The sequence below is a fragment of the Grammomys surdaster genome, unplaced genomic scaffold (assembly GCF_004785775.1).
Source record: "Grammomys surdaster isolate TR1022 unplaced genomic scaffold, NIH_TR_1.0 125688, whole genome shotgun sequence".
In the NCBI taxonomy this organism is placed as follows: domain Eukaryota; kingdom Metazoa; phylum Chordata; class Mammalia; order Rodentia; family Muridae; genus Grammomys; species Grammomys surdaster.
The window spans coordinates 1,506,857-1,524,147 of record NW_021620524.1 but is presented as its reverse complement, the minus strand read 5'-3'; the positions used below and the strand labels follow the sequence as shown (position 1 = coordinate 1,524,147).

The 17,291-nt window shown below is 53.4% G+C and overlaps 2 protein-coding genes across 4 annotated transcripts in view; both read right to left on the bottom strand.

The window, feature by feature from the left end:
• Positions 1 to 254: 254 nt before the first annotated feature.
• Positions 255 to 9,821, bottom strand: Faap100 (FA core complex associated protein 100). Of its 2 annotated transcripts, none has more exons than XM_028787909.1 (10): positions 9,623 to 9,821; positions 9,417 to 9,535; positions 7,797 to 8,755; positions 6,575 to 6,731; positions 5,081 to 5,850; positions 4,342 to 4,478; positions 3,342 to 3,458; positions 1,384 to 1,470; positions 957 to 1,092; positions 255 to 762 (listed from the first exon to the last, which is right to left on the bottom strand). In XM_028787909.1, exons 1-9 carry the CDS (start codon positions 9,785 to 9,787, stop codon positions 961 to 963), a joined length of 2,643 nt encoding a protein of 880 aa, XP_028643742.1. In that variant the 5' UTR covers positions 9,788 to 9,821; the 3' UTR covers positions 255 to 762; positions 957 to 960. The 2 variants fall into 2 exon arrangements, with proteins under 2 accessions (XP_028643742.1, XP_028643743.1); XM_028787910.1 differs by having other exon boundaries at positions 255 to 783; positions 9,623 to 9,787.
• A 1,603-nt stretch (positions 9,822 to 11,424) lies between these two features.
• Positions 11,425 to 17,291, bottom strand: part of Nploc4 (NPL4 homolog, ubiquitin recognition factor) — a 58,128-nt gene continuing 52,261 nt past the window's right edge. The window contains exons 14-17 of one of the 2 annotated variants that reach the window (XM_028787920.1): positions 16,930 to 17,025; positions 15,708 to 15,824; positions 14,408 to 14,510; positions 11,425 to 13,701 (exon numbers count right to left, since the gene is read on the bottom strand). In XM_028787920.1, the coding sequence (XP_028643753.1) occupies positions 13,544 to 13,701; positions 14,408 to 14,510; positions 15,708 to 15,824; positions 16,930 to 17,025 (474 nt within the window). In that variant the 3' untranslated portion in view covers positions 11,425 to 13,543. The remainder of the gene's footprint in view (positions 13,702 to 14,407; positions 14,511 to 15,707; positions 15,825 to 16,929; positions 17,026 to 17,291) is intronic. The other variant, XM_028787921.1, reaches the window with a different exon arrangement.

The window sequence follows — 17,291 nt, the reverse complement described above, 5'->3', positions numbered from 1 at the left end:
ACTGGCCCTATGAAAAACTTTGTCCTGTACGATGGACAGACTCCCAAGTAAATGCCCGGGAGGTGAGCGTGGCAGAAGCCAGTAGCCAGTAGCCTCAGCCTGGCCAGACCTTGAAGGGCAGATCTTTGGCCCCAAATGACCACAGAAGCCTTGGTGGAGGGTACCTGGACACTGAGGAGTGTCCTCTGGTCAGAGGACAAAGGGAAGCTGGGAAGGGTTACCCATCCAGCTGCACAGAGCACAACACAGAGGCGGAGAGCAGAAGTGAAGTCAACTTCAGTAGACACCTGGAACATCACAGAAAGGTAGCTTGTCAGCACAGCACCTCACAGACAGACAACAGGAGGAGGCACAGAGCTCTGCAGAGCTCTCCCCTCCCATGGTAACGACAGCACCAGCAGCCGGGCAGGGCCCAGCTGAAGGAGGAGGCTGGGACGTGGGGCTAAAAGCAGCACAGTGCTGGAGGCAGCCCGTGCTGCTGGCATCAATGGGAGTCCTCCCATGGTCTTTGTGCTTTGGTTGCAGGGAGCACTCTGCCACCTGGTGGCCCCAGACAGGCAGTCAGCGAGCACTCCTGGGGTGTGCTGGGGTCAGCAGCAGAACAGTCCCAAACTTGGAAGTCTGAACCCCAGAAACCCTGTGTCTCCGTGGCCTGAGTACTTGGGTGACGATACTTCCCATCAGGGTGCAGAGGTTCCAGTGGAGGGATGCTGCCAGGCAAGCCCCATGTGTGTCCCGCAGTGACGTGGAGCTGGCCAGCAGCTGTCAGGAAGGAGGGAAGCACTAAAGCCTGGTGGGTTCAGACATGCCTGAAATTACGTCACCCCACCCCCTTTTTCCTGCCTCCCTGACTATCCAGGAGGCGTGGCTGCCTGAGCCCGGCATCCTTTTCCATTCTGGGTAAACCACCAAGGTCAGCACACTGGAGGAAGCGTGGATGGAGGACCAGGACCTACCTGGTCACAACAGGACGAGGCTAGGGTTGCGCAGCTGCTTGTAAATCTTCAGGAGCTTCTGGGCTGTGGAGAAGGAGGCCACCTCATCCTCCGTGCACAGCTGCTCACGCAGGGCTTGCACTTCACGGAGCAGCTCCTGTGGGCAGGCCGCAAGCTCAGCCCGGGCCTCCCAAGGAGCAGCTTATACTGGGGAGGGAGTGGGTAGTCCAAAAAGGAGCAAGGGGTCACACAGCCTTAAATATGTAACACACAGCCACATGGGTGGCCAGGCTAACAGGAAACAGACAAGACCCTATACATTCTGGTGCCATGCAGAGAACGCAGCCCACACTGGAAACTGGGCAGCCCCCACGGCTGGTGCCGCTGAGTACTGTCGTCCTTACATGTCATCTGGGGACACTCCTCAGCCCCAGGCACTGGGGCTTACCTGGTGGTTGGCGTGGATCTGTTGTAGATACTGCATGCGGAGGTCAGGTGGGCTGGAGCCGTGGGCTGCTTGCTCTGTGACCATAGTCTGGAGGACATAAGGGGAAGGGCGTGTGTGTTTTACTGGAGAGTGTTTCCCATTGTCCAGAGTAGGTGCCCAAGTCTAGACGGTAGGGTCCTCATTCTACTCAGAGTGTAGTGACCTCTTCTTCTCTGTCTCCTGGCTTTCCTGCTCAGCTGAGCCTGACTCCTGTGGAGAGCCCACTCATTCATCCACTAGTGTTTCCCACCTTGTTCACCAGGACTTTCCTCAGAGCAGCAGGAATTCCCACCTGACTGTAATTAAGACATTTCTGGAATTTAAGTCAGGGCCTTGAGTAGCCCAGGGTAGCCTCAAGCTTGCCATGTTGCTTAGGCTGGCCCTGAATTCCTGATTCTCCTGCCACAACCTAATTTGGGGACACACCACTAGGACTGATCAAAGAGCCCTTTTGCTTGTTTGTTTGTTTGAGGCAGGGTTTCTCTTTGTAGCCCTGACTGTCCTGAACTTGCCTTGTAGACCAGGTTGGCCTCGAACTCAGAGATCTGTGTGCCTCTACCTCCAAGTGCTGGGATTAAAAGTGTGGACCACCACACCTGGTTTAAAAGCCTTTTTAGCCTAAACCCAAGTCTCCCTTCTGTGGCTCAGACAAGCATTGGGCTGGGCCTTAGGCAGGACCCCAATCTGATCTGTTTTTCTCATTCCCTGTGCAGGCTCACTTGGTGCTGGGTATTCACTCCTGCTTCTGAAGGCAGTTGTCTAACTTGCTAAATGTTGAGGTCTGAAAGGTGAGGACCCGGTGGCCTTTTCAGATATGAGCAAAGCCCCCTGGGGAAGACTTGTCTAACTCAAATATCCACTCAGTGTCCTGGAGAGTGTTGCCTATGGGGAAGCTAACAACCCATAGGACCCTAGCGGCTGTGGGCAGAGTCCTGTCCTTACACCATGAAGGTGTGCTGCTACAGCTGCTCTGAATGCTACCCAAGGGCAGCTGTACCATGTGATTCTTCATCAAGGATCAACTGTGTCCACTTGAGACCACACATCAACTCCTTACCCCAGGTCCCCTGAATGAAGCTTTTTTGAAATGGAGTCTTTGAGGATGACCAGGATAGTCACTAGGTTGGCCTTAATCCTACAAGGCTGTGTCCTTATAATAGGATTTTTTGAGCAAAAGGCCACTGGAGGTGCCACTGCTTTGGAGACTGCCCTGTAGTCCACACCTCGGAGACTGAACTCCCGGCGGCATGAAGCCCGCAGCTATGTTACGGCCTGTCACTCACTTCATGGGCTGATCACACCTGGGAGTCCCATGCCAGGAGAACACATGGGCTGGTCTTCCAGCTCTGAAACTACCACCACCTCTAACCTGGCCCTCCATTCAGAGTGGTCAGCTGTCAGGTCCTGATTCTTAGGGGAAGTAGCACAGACATACAGGGTCAAGTTCTAAGGAAAGGTCAGTGGAGGGTTATAGCCAAGAACCAACTGCAAACTTTGCCTTGGGACTGGGCCATACCAGTCACAAGCAGGTGACAGCTGATCTGGACAGCCACCTGAGGCACCAGGGGAGCTCCTCATCTGAGGAGGCACAGTGCTCAAGTAGCTTTTCCACGGTGTGGCCTCCCTGGCTGTTCCCTCTTCACAGCTCAGGTACACTGGCCTGAAATCCATTCCTGGGGCTCAGACCCAGACATGACAAGTGATGACTAGAAACTTCAGACAAATAGACTCAGATGTGGGTGACACAAGGGCTGACAGGACATCTGGAGGGGAGGGTCTTGTTTGCTGGGAAGGTTCACATGGCAATGTACCATGTTGCTCACAGTTGCATGGGTCCACAGAGGAAACCCAGACAGCGGCTTACCGCCTTCGGAGCCTCCTTCCAGAACCCCCATCCCCACCCCTGCTGGCTGTGGTACCTGTATTCGTTTGATGATGGCATGGTGCACCCTGCACATGTTGGCCAGAGAGGAGCTCTCCACTTGGATCTCCACGGCCTGGATGGGGCCTGCAGGGCTCAAATCAGTCACAGCTACCTGCAACAGATGAGACCTTGAGGAGCTGCAACGGAGTCAGGACTGTACGCGGTCCGGACTGTTCTTTATACTTTAAAGGTGAGCAGACTAGAGAAACCTGCCTGCGGGGCACAACCGTATCAGGATGACTCAGTCCAATCCTGTAGGCTCCACCTCATTCTGAGCCACATCAAGACCCAAGCTATACTTAGCTCCATGCCAGGAAGTGAGGTTCTGACCCTGGGAGCCAATGAGCCTGTCTGTGAGTATCTCAGCCCCTTCTAGGAGATCCTTACTGTGCTAACTATAGGATGGGTCGCCATGGCTTTCTCTTCACACAAAGGTATACGACCCAGCACTTGGGGATTGTAGAAAGGCCTGGCAACAAGTGGTTTCTCTGTGTGGCTGTAAGCACAGATGCTGTCCGCCGGCTGTAACTACTGCCAGTTCCTACTCAGCCAGTTCCTAGGAACTGTCTGCTTTAGAAGCTGGCCACAGCCTGGCTTAAAGGGGAAGTACAGTGGACAGTGGGGCTAAGGAGTTCAGAGGACATGGCCTGAGCTCTGGGGGTAGAGGCCCACAGCTCTTGGCAGACAGGGCTAGTCTCCAAGAGTCTCTGACAGGAAGATGTAAAGGTCTGGTTGGTGTGTTGGTGTGTGGCTTGAAGGGAGCGCATCGCCCTCTAGTGGCCCAACAATTAGCTGGTACTAGCTTGGGATGGCTACTGCATTGAGTCCACTGTGCACAAGAATGGGAACCCATGATGGATATAGTTAAGACAGGGCTTTTTCTCGATACTGATAGGCCAGTTCAAGTAACTCTTCTTAAGCAATGGCCCAGGGACCCACTGAGGAACGTGAGCCCTGAGGTCTGTCTCCCCAAGAACAGAGTGGCCCCTGCTTGCCTCATGGATGATGAGGTTGACATCAGTTCCATCTGGAGCTATTCCCTGGATGGAAGACAGGGCCTGGGCCCTCACAACATCCACAGCAGCGTTCTCGGCAAGGAGCCACTGCAGGGTAGCACTGCACAGGTGGAAACCTGCAAGAGAGAGGCGTCTGTTGGAGCTTAGGCACCTATGTGGCTTCCGCCAAATGCTCCTTTCCCAGTGCCACCTAAGTGTCCCAAACGCTCACAGCCCTTCAACAAGTCGGAAGCTAGGCTAGTTACACAACAGGCAGGGAGGAATACAGACTATCAGGAAGTCATGGACCCAGGACTCAGGTCGTCCTGTGAGCCACATAATACGCAACCCAACATCCCTTGGGAGCAGGGCGGGGGTACTGACGACCAGGACACTTCTGCCAGATGTGGCCCCAAACAATACAATTGACTCTTCACACAGAGGGAGCGAAAGCCAGGCCCAGTGCTGTAACAGAACTCTGACAGACCAGCTTTTGGTCTGGACACCCCAAGGTGCACTGTGTGAGAGAACTTACCAAACTGCTCTCTGGTGACATCTGCCTCTGCTTAGGTTGTACCACCTCACGGTTTTTAAGGAACACACAAAGGACCATGACACAAGATCCAACAGCAGTCTGGATGCAGTGGAGCTTGTAGGAGCCATGGGGAGAGAAAGGGACACCCTACTTCCACAGGCTGTAGGGCCCCGAAGCCAAAGAGAAGCTGGCTGTGCCACCAACCTGCGTGACCGTCCTCCAGGGCTGCTCTGAGAAGGCCTGCGGACACCCTGATGGAGGCTGTGGATGGAGGCAGGTACTTGGCCCGCAGGGAGGCAGCACCGGCGGGCTCGCTGCCAGGGGCTTGGCAGGTCCTCAGGAAAGTTTCCACACCATCACAGGCAGGGCCAGGCACACAGGGGGCCTGTGCAGGGTGCGAGGCCACCCCGGGAAAGCGTAGGCCCTGCAGCATGTCCACTGTGCGCTTGCACAGGGGCAGGCAGACGCCTTCTTGCTTAGGAAGGTTGAGAGGGAGCTTCTCCAGGTAGGGGGCCTCTAGAGGGTCTGAGGGGGCCAGGGCCCCACCCACCACCTCCCTGAGGCTGTAGAAGAGCCAGCAGGACATGGTCACAGGCAGGTCGAGCACACCACTCTCACTAGGGCCCAGGGGCAGCGTCACTTCCCGCCGGCTGCCTGGGCCCAGTCTGTCCACTGGGATGGTGTACGTGAAAGCAGAGCCGGTCCCATCCAGGTCTAAGGCAGAGGAACTAGTCAGCACCTGAATACACAAGGTCCAGCCCTGGTCTAGGCTGAAGCTGCTGCTGTTCTCCAGTGTGCAGGTGGCCATCAGCATGTCTCGCAACTCTAGGCGGCTCCAGGAGGTGGTGATAGAACATGAGATGGGCCGATCACCCTCCTGACTGGACAGCAGGGCACAGCTCACATTCATGGCCTCATTGAGACTGGTTATGGCCTTGTTGCGCTGGTCAACAGCTTTCTTCAGAAAGGACACCCTGCAAAGGACAGTCATGACACCCAGGAGAAGGATCACAGCAGAGGGAGCCGTGTCTGCAGACTCCCTGGGGGAAAGGGACCAGACCATGGTTCACGCGCCAGCTCTCCGAGGATTGAGGCAGCTCCCAGGCCCAAGGAGTACATCTGGAGGATACTTTAAGTTGCCTGACCTGATCTTTAATCTTGGCTATCGTGGGTAGGGCCGGGTGGAGATGCTGAGCTGGCCTATGACTACCAGGGCTGAGCTATCCCATAGATCACCTCAGATGTCCCAATCGGCCCCCCTTTTCCTTTTGCAACACTCCACAGTGACAGTGGGAGCTAGGCCTTGTGGGAATAGCCTCAAGTCACAGGGCCATAAAGCCCAGTCATGAGGGACAAGAGGGATGGGCACTGAAGGTGGCTGGGGGGGACAGGTCAGGGAAAGATGTCCTCCTTTGGTCTGGTGTTGGAAGCTCTGTTGAGAGTAGGTCCCTCTGGCCTCTAAGGAAGCAGGTGAGGGATTGGTAGAATATTTCTAGGTCATGTCATAGGGAAGAAAGGGGTCTCTTGTCTTCTGAGGATTTGTGTGCAAATATTTTGGCTCTTGATGGAGACAGAGGCAGAGACAGCCACACGGATGGTTGTTACCCAAACCCTCCCTAGCCTGGGTCAGTTCCACACAGGATGCTGACCCCTAAGAACAGGGCACAAGCTCTACTTGAGCCAGAGCCTGCAGCTCACCTCTCAGAGACATCACCGATGTCCGAGAGCAGCTCCTTAATTTTCTGGCCTGCATTTGCCACGCTCATTTTGGCAGGCACGGGTGCCTCAGAGCTCAAGTCCAGACTGCAGGTGATCAGGCGTCCTTTAGAAGACAGGGCCAGGAGCTCCGTGCTACCTGATGATGGACATACGCAGGGCTGGTCATAAACACGGAGCAGCTGCCAGACACTCAGAGCCGTTTGCTCTGGACCCCAGAATAGTGTGGCAGAGGACCAAGGAAGGAAAAGAGGGGAGGCCTGAGACGCCCACAGGCACCAAGGGTCTGGACAGAGACGGGGACCACTGACATCTGTGCATACTTTGAAGTGCCTACACAAGATGATGCACCGCAGATGTGGTGCCGTGGTGGCAACTGGTCCACACAGACAGGACAAAGAGGGGCCAAACAAGGGCACCGTGTCACAGCCCTCAACAGGCCATATGGAGCAAGGCTGCGGAGCCTTCCAAAGCAAAGCGCTGCAGAGGGTGAGCTCTGCTCACCCCCAATCTCTAGCTTTTCCGCCATGTATTCCTGTCCCGCCCCTGCCAAGGGTCTGCTTGCTTCCCAGTCCCCAACACAGCTCTTAACACGAACTCTGAAGTGAGCAGTTTAGTGGCTGGAAGTCAGTTCACAGGTACCCTAGTCTCAGGCTATGCCCCCTCACCTGAAGTGGTTTGGGTCTTTCCATCGAAGCGTGTTCCTCTCCCCACCCCCCGTTAAATGTTTTCTGGAGCAGGCTTTAGCTGATCTTAGTGGGAAGACACTGGGGGAGGGGAGAGATGTCTTCCTCTTGTGCCAGAGCCAGCCAAACCTAGCTAAAGCTTCCTTAGAGAGCTCAGGGACACCTTCTCGTAATGGCTCGTAAATGGGCCACACAGCAGCGGAAGCAGGTTCCTTGAGCTCTCAGAGGACACGTCGGGTGTGTGGCCTGACCCAATTTGAGCGCTGCTATGGGAGATGCTCTTAAACCAACCCCACAAGCCGCATGCTTGTGGTGCTTGACTGAGGGGCCACAGTCCAATCCCAGGGAGGACACACATACAGAAGTCCCTTGACCCCAAGACAGGAGTGAGTGACCTTCTGGTCTGTGAGCCTGATGAGGAAGGCCCCACACCTGCTGGCTTAGCAAAAGTCTCGCCAAACAGAAAGGCAAGGAGGAGCCTGCCCTGCGCCTCTGTGATGCCTAACGGTAGCTCATACCTGTAGGCGCCCTTGCTGTCACACACAGAGCGAGGGCACTGCAGATGTTCAAGGTGACTGGGCACAGCACCGAGGGCAGACCTCCTGTGTCCCCGTCTGTCTTCTCGGCGTTCCAAGGACTGTCTCTCTGAGTCAAGTCTACCATACAGAGGTCTGAGGGAGTGCTGTGGTACAAGTGGCCATCCCCGCCGCAGGCGGCGCAGAGCACGGGCCCTGGGAGGCAATACTCACGAAGCTCTGGCACCAGATTCCCTGACTCACTCCAGCTGGCCTTGATGGCCAGTGTCCGGCCCTGGTGACCGAGGGCCACTAAGCAGTCAGAGTGCTGCACATTCTCGCCGGGCAGCAACTCTCTTGCTGCTTCCTCCTCCTGTGGCTCTGCCCTCAGAGCCCCGATGAAGATCACAGGCTCCTCTAGGTGGTGGAGGATCTTGACCAGGACCTTTGGGTCACCGGGGGCTAACCCAGAAGTAACTAAGGCCTTCAGGACCACGCAACAAAGCTGGCCATCAGGGAGACCGCAGAGGATCACGGGGGACTTCAAGAAGGTGGCATCAACTCCAAAGAGTAGACCAAAGAGGGCCTCCTCCAGCATGAGGCACCCGCAGCCCTGGGGGTGACCGTGGGGTGCCCTGCAGTTTGGTGGGAACACGCAGCACAGCACTGGCAGGAAGCACGGGGCTGTAGGCTTCCCCAGCACCCCACCTGGAGGGGTGCAGGTGGACAGCTCCACCTCCCCAACCTGGCCTCCAGGCTGAGGCTCCTCTCCTGCACAGGGACGCTCAAATAGCTGCATCTTCCACTGGGTGGGGCCCTGTGCCAGGGTGACCAACATATCATCCAGCACAGTGAAGGCACAGAGGGCAGCGTCGGGGAGGACACAGGCATCTGGTTCCACATGGATGACAGGGTAAGGGGGAGCCTCATCCTCTTTGTCCTCACAGGCCTGGCTTTCAGACCTTCAGGAACAATGGAACCATAGTCAGTACTGGGTGTGGCAGACTCATATCGTGTTCAACAATAACCTGACTTGGTCTGAGTAGGCTAGGCAGGAGACATCACAGGCCATTCAGCAGGGCGCGCGCACGCGCGCGCGCACACACACACACACACACACACACACACTCCACTTGACACATGGATCAGCTGGAAACATGGCTCTGCAGACAAAGCTCATCAGTGTGGGAACTATTGTCAAGGCTGTATCTGAGCTGTGCACGCTGAGTTCTTCCAGTACAAGCCAATGCCCAACAAGCTTTTGCTGTCACTACTTGCCAGAGACACCTCGTTCTGAGACCCACTTCTAAGAGGTCTTGCCAGGCACCCGAGGGCAATGACAATGGTGCTCCTGGCTGGACTACCCGAGCCTCAACAGCTAAGAACTTCTTGGAAGTAGACACTCTACTGCCACATACGCACAGGTATTGGAGGGTGCCAAGTGCAGGAATGGATGGCCTAGACCGCAGTCCCCTGCCTCCGACCCCAGCGTGTTGCCAGTGGCCGTCTGAACGACTACTACAGGGGCAAATCGCGCACGGCTCAAAGGAGGAAATGAAAGCAGGCCTCCCTGGGGACCCGACTTGTGCACTTGCCGGGCCGCGTGGGGCCACGCCCCCTCACCTGTCCAGTGAGTCCAACGACAGGCAGTAGATGCCAGTCCGGGCACACAGGACGTAGAGTGTCCTGCGGATGGCCAGGAGCTGCAGGTGCCATACCTGGTCGGGAAACTGGTACACCGCCTGGGCGCCAGGAGAGCGAGGTCAGGCGAGGGCACACGCGGCCCTGGCTCACCTCGGAACGGCGCCGCCCGCCCGCCCGCCGCTCACCGTCAGCAGCCCGCCCTCGTGGTCATACACGTAGACGAATTCGCGCCCGGTGGACAGAAAGACCTCCGCCTCATGTCGCAGCACATGCGGCTGCCCCGCCGCCCGGCCTCCGAGCGGGCAGCCGAAGTCCGACAGGTAGTGCACGCGGGAGGATGCGCCCGCCATCCTGCGGGCGCCGGGCCAGGGCTCAGCCTTGAGGGGCGGTGCCGCCTCCAGGCTTTACGGCTGCCTACGGCGCCGCGCGGCCTCCGCCGTAAAGCGGCCGCTGCGGAGGCGTGGCCGGGGCCTGCTGCAGGGGCGGGGACGGCTGCTCAACGGTCCGCTAGATGGCGGGAACGCCCTGCAAGGACTGGAGCGTTAGCAAAAGGACTGGCTTAGCAAAGAGCCAAGTTTACAGGGGGGAGGTGGAAAGCTGGAGGATGGCCCAATGTAATGCAGTCCTGCAAGCTACTCGGGTTCACGTCAGGGTCCTTGCCTCAGATCACCTACTTGTTGAGCAGAGGTTGCTCTGGTGCAGGTTGTATGCAGCACTTGCCCTCGCACCCTTTTATTACAGCACTTGAGAGGGCACCGCCCATATGCCGGGGCTCGCTGTAGTCGGGTGGCTTAGCACACTGTTCAGTCCCTTGATGAGGGAAAAATGTGCTTTAGACCAGCCAGCCAGAAGAGCCTTTCCTCCACTCCTGAACTCGAGCAGGATGTGATTCTGAACTAGAGCAGAGGATGCCGAGAACACGAATGAGCTGAGTCTAAGGGAAACTTTAAATTTTCAACGACAGCTCTACTTGCAGGTCCTATAGGGAGCAAGCTGAGAATCCTACTCTGGAATGAGGCTCCAAGTACAAGATGAAGTACTCACCACTCTTCTACAGCACTCATCAGAAACTAGACAGCTTTTGGAGTGGCAGCTACATGGGAGGCTGAGGCAGGAATACTTGAATTGAGTTTAGGGCCAGCCCAGACAACCTTGACTCATCTGAAAATTCCAGTGAACAAATCTACAAAGAAAGGTGTCTGGGGCCACAACCAGGCACAAAATGTCCTGTGAGCTTGGGATATAGCATAATCCTAGTGAAGCCATCAAAACATCCTGGGGCTGGAGAGATGGCTCAGCACTTAAGAGCACACACTGTTCTTGAAGAAGACCCAAGTTTGATTTCCAGCATCCACATAGGGAAGCTCACAATCCCCAATAGCTCCAGGGGCTCCCACATCTTTTATTGAGCTATTTATGTGCACAAAAGCGAACAGAAACACTAATAAAAGATGTGTGGCGTTATATGCCATTAATCTCAGCACTCAGGAAGAAGAGGCAGGTGGATCTCTGTGAGTTCAAGGCCAGCCTGGTCTACAAAGCTAGTTTCAGAACAGCAAAGCTTACTAAAACAAAACAAAAAGCCCTGTCTGGAATCGTACCCCCAGCCCCCAAATAATCTTTTTTTTAGGCTTTACAGTCGTAGCCTGTCTGTACCTCCAGAGTACTGGGAATAAAGGCACAGATCACCATGCCCAGCTGTACATTAAAAAAAAAATGGCAAGAAAATAAGAATAAAAACCTATTTTGTCATTTCTGAGTGGCTGACCTCTGGACAGATCTGAGCCCAGGTCCCAGGCTGCTCTGAAGACACCTTGGAGGGAAACAAGTGGGAGAGGAATTCTTCCTCTGCAGCATCCTCAGTTTATCTTCTGCACACCAGGTTCTGACACACAAGACTGTCCCTGTGCCTTACTAGGCAACACACACACGCCATACTGGTGGATAATGGTTCTGGGCACAGGAACAACGCACTGGGAGCAGGACAATCGCTTCAGGTGCTTTTATTAGGTTCCACTGCAGGGCTGGGATCAAAGAAACACTAGTCCACACCCAGCCAATGCACACCTGTGAGCCCAGAGCAGAGCCGAAGCGGAGCACCCATGTCCAGGAGCAGGCTGGTCAGAGCAAGGCCAGGGCCAGACCCCACCTCTGAGCCTGAAGAGGACGATGGCAGCCACTGGGTTCGCTTGGGTGGGTATGCTCACAGGCACCTCTTTCTGGGCTGTAGGGCCTGAGGACAGGAGGATTAGAGGTGGGGCCAGGGCCACCTCCATGTAAGAGGAGGTAGCTGGGCCACCCAGGTCTGAACCTTCTGTAGGGCTCACCCCAAGCTGGTAGCTTTAGCTTGACTCTCTTTGGACAATAAAATAAAGTGCATTACTGAACAAAGAGTAACTCAAAACCATAAGCAGAGAAATCACAACAATTTCTTTAGCTAAAAGTCAGAGAAAACAAGAATTACGTGGATGCCAGAACATGAGAACGTAATTAACTTTGTAGACAAAAGATGACTGGGGGAATAAGCAGTGGCAAACAGGTCTTCAGAGTCTGTGCTGTCCAGCACGAGTAATGGTGCTAGTATGATTGGCATCAGAAACATAGCTAAATCGCAGACACAGAAATGCCAGAACATCCAGTCTACCCATCTTAGGGAAAAAACAGAAATGTGAAGCCCTAGCCAGGGACACTACCAGGAGGGAGATTGGACAGCCCTCAGTACTTTCTCCAGATACTGTTGGCAGGTAGCTGGAGAGATTGTTTGCCTTGTTCTCTACCACTCCTGACCTTCCAGGCTGACCCTGTCAATACCAAACCAAGCCCAATGGCTCCACGGTCCCAGGGCTTTAGCTTCAGATCTCATGCCAGGTGAGACCAATGGTGCCGGCCAGCCCTGCCACAGTAACCTATCAACAAGCGTTCTGTCCACAGGGCCAAAGATGCAGAAGGAAGGAAGCATGGGTGCATTCTACTAAAGTGACACACATGGCTCCCAGCAGTCCACAGTTGGCATGGCCTTTCCCAGGGTGAAGGACAGTTGACTTAGCTCTCATTAAGGCAACGAGGCATCAAGATATCCATGTCTTACCTGGGTAAGGGCTGTCACAACACAGCCACACAGGACCCTCAGAGACTGTTTCTATTTGCCTCACAGTGGTCACATGGGCACCTTTTCTAGGCTTTCTCAACTGCCACAGCACTGTGCAAGAAGGCCATAGTGTAGGGACTCGTTGGGTAAAGGAACAGTGCTAGGAGAGGGGACCAGAACTCCAGGGCTGCCCATAGACTTGAAGGGGCTGACTGTCAGGCAAGAGCCTTTACTGCTCTGATGACCCACCCATGCTACCCACTGCCACTGTCCACAGCGTGGCAGGAAAGTCTCAGGCACTGAGGTTTGCTTCAGAGGAGAAATGATTGTGGCCTCCTGCCCAATTAACCACCCAAGAGGAGCTGCACTGAAGGAGGAGAGAGCAGAGTTAAACCTTTCACTCCCATCTGTGCAGTTTTATCTTTAAAAAACAATAAATAAAAGTTTCCTGGGTGGGAATAACTGATAACTGCTGATTTCAGGCAAGTAAAGGGCAAGGACCAACTACACTGCATGTCAGATCATCAAGGCTACCACCCCCTAGCCACACATGCTCCCAGAGGAGGGACACAGCCCCACAGCAAGGGAACAGAGGCAGCCAGGAACATCCATCCAAACACTAGGGGAGAAGGTGGGAAGGCAGAAAACAACACTCATAGAGGAAGGAAAGACAGCAGGGTGACAGCAGCACCCTCTGCACCCCAATTTCAGGTGACTTGTCAGAGGTGTTCAGTCCCTCCAATACAGTGGGGAGCTACTAACTAAATGAGGCATGTAGGGTACTCTTGGGCAGGTCTGCTCTGCCTTTCCAGTTGGGAGGTTCTGTTCAACCCCAACACAGCAGCTGGGGTTCTTTCTCTTCAAGATCTGCACTGAGACGCTTCAGTATATCCGGAATATCAGGGTAGCTGGCCCCACTGTTTCAGGGCTGTGGGCTTCAGGCCTAGGGAACATGTGGTGCTCCAGACTTCAGAGAGGGCTGGACTGGCCCAGTCCCACACAGCAGAGGCCCAGAGCCCTAGGTCCGGGGGAGGCTGCACATCTCGCAATGGCCTGTGCCAGGTTGGTTCATGAAGGTGCAATGCTGACAGGCCCACATGGCAGAGGTAGCAGCACGCGCAGAACCCCCAACTGCACCAAACTCATGGAGGCCTGGGAGCTGCACACCAACAGTGCCTGTAGGGTAAAGTGAGAACACGTCATGTCTGCACACAAAAAGACATATCCTAAGAGCCACATGATAGGGGCAGGGTAACTCAAAAGCCCCTACTGTTTAAGCCCAAACCGTCAGCACATCAACTGTTCTGGCTCCAGTCAGCAAACACCTCCCTACTTGCACTTGAAGTCTGCTCCCCTGTTGCTAGGTATTTCTGTGAGAACCATCACGGCCCTGCAGTGAGCATCTGTGCAGATTTACACTCACATAAACTCTTTGTGGGCTTTCTTTGTATCTTCCTCTGCCCCGGTAAAGGTTCAACAGTGAGACTGCTACATCCCAGTCCCAGTATCTGTAGTGTAGTTTCCTCAGCAACTCACACCCACTCCCAAGTAGAGTTCAAGTCCAACCTGCCCCACGTTCTCCGAGGTACCTGATGCTGTCAGGTCTGTGTGTGTGTGTTTTTTTCTTTTTCATTTTAGCACTCTGATGAGCATGCAGTGGTATCTCATGTCTCCATTGCCATTCCCTTGAAGAATGATAGTACACTCCTACGTTGTCTTTTGCAAACTGTTAACAAGTCCAGCCAAAGCTGGTAACTATGTCTGTCCCTTTGCCCAAGTACTCCAAAGAGGCACCTGGGTCAGAGGTCCGGTGTATAAACGACAGAGCTCATGTTCTATATTTTGACTATGACCCTTGGTAGTAGGGAATTGAGACACTTACTGCATAGCTGCTCAATGGTAGCCCACTGTTCAGACTTTTTCCATGTCTGTGCTAGCTCTTCATTTCTGGTCCTCACGGCTTCTAGCAGCAGGCTGATACTGTCCTGCAAGAAGCCACAAGGAGGGTTACATTCTGCTCTGATTGAGGAGAAAACACTCTATTTTTTTTTCTTTTTTTCTTTTTGGTTTTTCGAGACAGGGTTTCTTTTTATAGTCCGGGCTGTCCTGGAACTCACTCTGTAGACCAGGCTAGCCTTGAACTCAGAAATCCGCCTGCCTCTGCCTCCCAAGTGCTGGGATTAAAGGCGTGCGCCACCACTGCCTGGCTCTATTTTTTTTTTTTTCTTAACATCAATAACATCTTTCAAAGAAAATTGAAAAAGAATCTCAGAAGTTGTCACTGCAAAATACAAGATGCATTAGACCTGTCACCTTGTATTCAGATGGCAGGGCTGACCCTGAATCCAGAAGGCTGACCACAACCAGAAAAACCAGCGTTCCTCATGTAGAGCATCATACTGGGTGGTAAACACGTCATCCATCCTAGCTGGGTGTGTATGTACTGTTATGTTTGTACTCCCAGCAAGATAGAAGGACAACCACAAGCTGCTACATGGAAATATTCTGGCAAGGACAGCTCTATTTAGTTACCCTTAAGGAAAGAGGTAGAGTTAGTGTCATCAACTTCAGATGACTTGTCCCTATCTCTTTTGCATTTCTGTGGACCTCAGGCAAAGAAGGACTACGGAAACAGGAGTCTCAAGCTGTGAATGCCCAAGGCATGCACAGGCTTCCTGGTGGGACCTGCTGTCCTGCTATGTCCAGAAAGCACCTACCATTTGTAGAACACTCAGTCTCTCTCCCTTATGGTGTATCTTTAAAATGCCAAGTGTGCAATGGTGTGTGCAGGACCTGGAAGCTGGCAAAACTTCCTGGGCTCAGGCCATTAACAGTACTGGTTCATATGGTGAGGGGGTATCAGAAAACTGGAGACATTGGTTCTGAGGCTGTGGAACAGGGACGGTCTCAACTGTGGGGTCCCTAGCCAGGGCTCCAAGCTAGATAGAGGACATAGCTCATTCCCCTCAGCTCTCTAGGTGATGCTCAATAACCAAACCGTCCTTTACCATGAAGGCTAAAGGTCAAATATCTCTATCAACAGTAAATAAAGGTCCCTAATGAAGTGCTGTGGCATGCACATTCTCACACAATGCGTATGGGGTGGCTATCTCTTGACACCAAGCTTCACATCAGTCCTTGGGATCTGAGGAAAGAGAGCAAAGGGGCAGCAGAGCTGATACCTGCAGTGGCATGACTTCATTGGTGACCAGAAACAGCAGGAGATGGAAGTCGGAGATGGTATCCAAGAACACGGATGAGGTATTCTGGGATAAGTAGGTGGCCAAACTATGGAAGTCCTAAGGAATGAGTCAAAAAGAAGGAAAATAAAGTTTACCACAAATCCCTAGCATTAAACCAAGAAAGAGTGCTGCCTCCTACTAAACAAACACACAGTAAACAGATACACTATACTGTTTCAATAACCACCAAGGAGCTACACGAGGTACAGAGAGTCACAGGGCTAATGTGACCTTCCTGCCCAGAGGAGACCTAAGCACAACTGACCCAGGTATGTAAGTGGGCTCAGATCCAAGACATTGCTCACGGAACAGAGCAACAGAAATCACCCTTACCTACCCTGGCTGTCTGTACTAGGCTGGCCTTGAAAGCAGAGAGATGCCTGCCTTTGCCCCCTGAGTGCTTGGATTAAAGGCATGCACCATAACTTGGTAAGGGCAGCTTTTAAACAATCAGACACATGTGAGAGGACCACTGTGGGCATCTCAAAGGTCTGCCAAGTAACTGGTACCATCCTGCACCCTCAAGCATCTGACATCTCTGGATAGACAGGCTGTGAGGAACCACACCAGAAGTAAATACTACAGCTGTTCCTCAGCCAATCATATCCTGAAATATTGGTACCGAGCAATCTTAAAAACAAGTAAGTACATAGACTGTCTGTACTAGGCAGTAATGGGAACTGAGGTCTGGTTAGATTTGATGTTAGTGCAAAGGAGAGGGTAGGAGATATGAACAGAGCACATCCACACCATATGCCAGGCCACGCGGGACCCAGAGAAGCCCAAGAGACAGCAAAGTAGGGCAGACCACAGGAACTAAGAGCGTCTGCATCGCTACTGTAGGAGGCATTTACATACAAACCAGAGAAAGCTTGGTAGACAACAAAAAGTGATCAGTAACATTGGAAACACCAGGAAGCCAAGTGAGGGCGGATCTCTAACAAGCCTGGCCCACGGGCTCCAGAGGATGTAAGCACAGTTATCTACTGCCTGGTAAAAACGAGCATCTAAGTGATCGACAATACCAAGAACAGGGCCTAATGGGACTTGTCACACAACGAATCAAGGGAATATGAAAAATGGCATTTTTGGGGAAAACAGACCAATGTTAGATAAAAATTAAAAGTTCCTTTAAATTCTGTGTCTAAGACAAAGAGCTTACCTGTGTTTCACCCAGTACATCCCGGTTTTCAATAGGAAACGGATTTTGAGAAATAGAAAAAGTGTAAACTGGATCCTTGGGGAAGGTAGTTGTGATCTAAAGAACAATAACAACAACAACAACAACAAAAAACCAGACTGTAACACCGTGCCAGAGCAGGACGTCCACTCCTGTCTATGCAAGAGTCTGGGCGCCTACGAGCTGTGCTGGAGGAGATTGTGTCATCCTCAAATAATGACCCTCAGACCCTGGAAACAACATAAACAGGTGTGTGTGTGTCTGACTGTTTTTGAGGCAGGGTCTCTCTGTGTAGTCATGCTGTCCTGGAACTCAACTCTATAGATCTGCCTGTCTCTGACTTC

Excerpts from the sequence above, each read along its gene's own strand:
- Faap100 (XM_028787909.1), bottom strand. The coding sequence starts at position 9,787 with ATGGCGGGCGCATCCTCCCGCGTGCACTACCTGTCGGACTTCGGCTGC. Across the intron at positions 8,756-9,416 it reads TCGTTGGACTCACTGGACAG|GTCTGAAAGCCAGGCCTGTG; the intron begins GTGAGGGGGCGT and ends TTGTTCCTGAAG. Across the intron at positions 5,851-6,574 it reads ATCGGTGATGTCTCTGAGAG|GGTGTCCTTTCTGAAGAAAG; the intron begins GTGAGCTGCAGG and ends TGTCCTTTGCAG.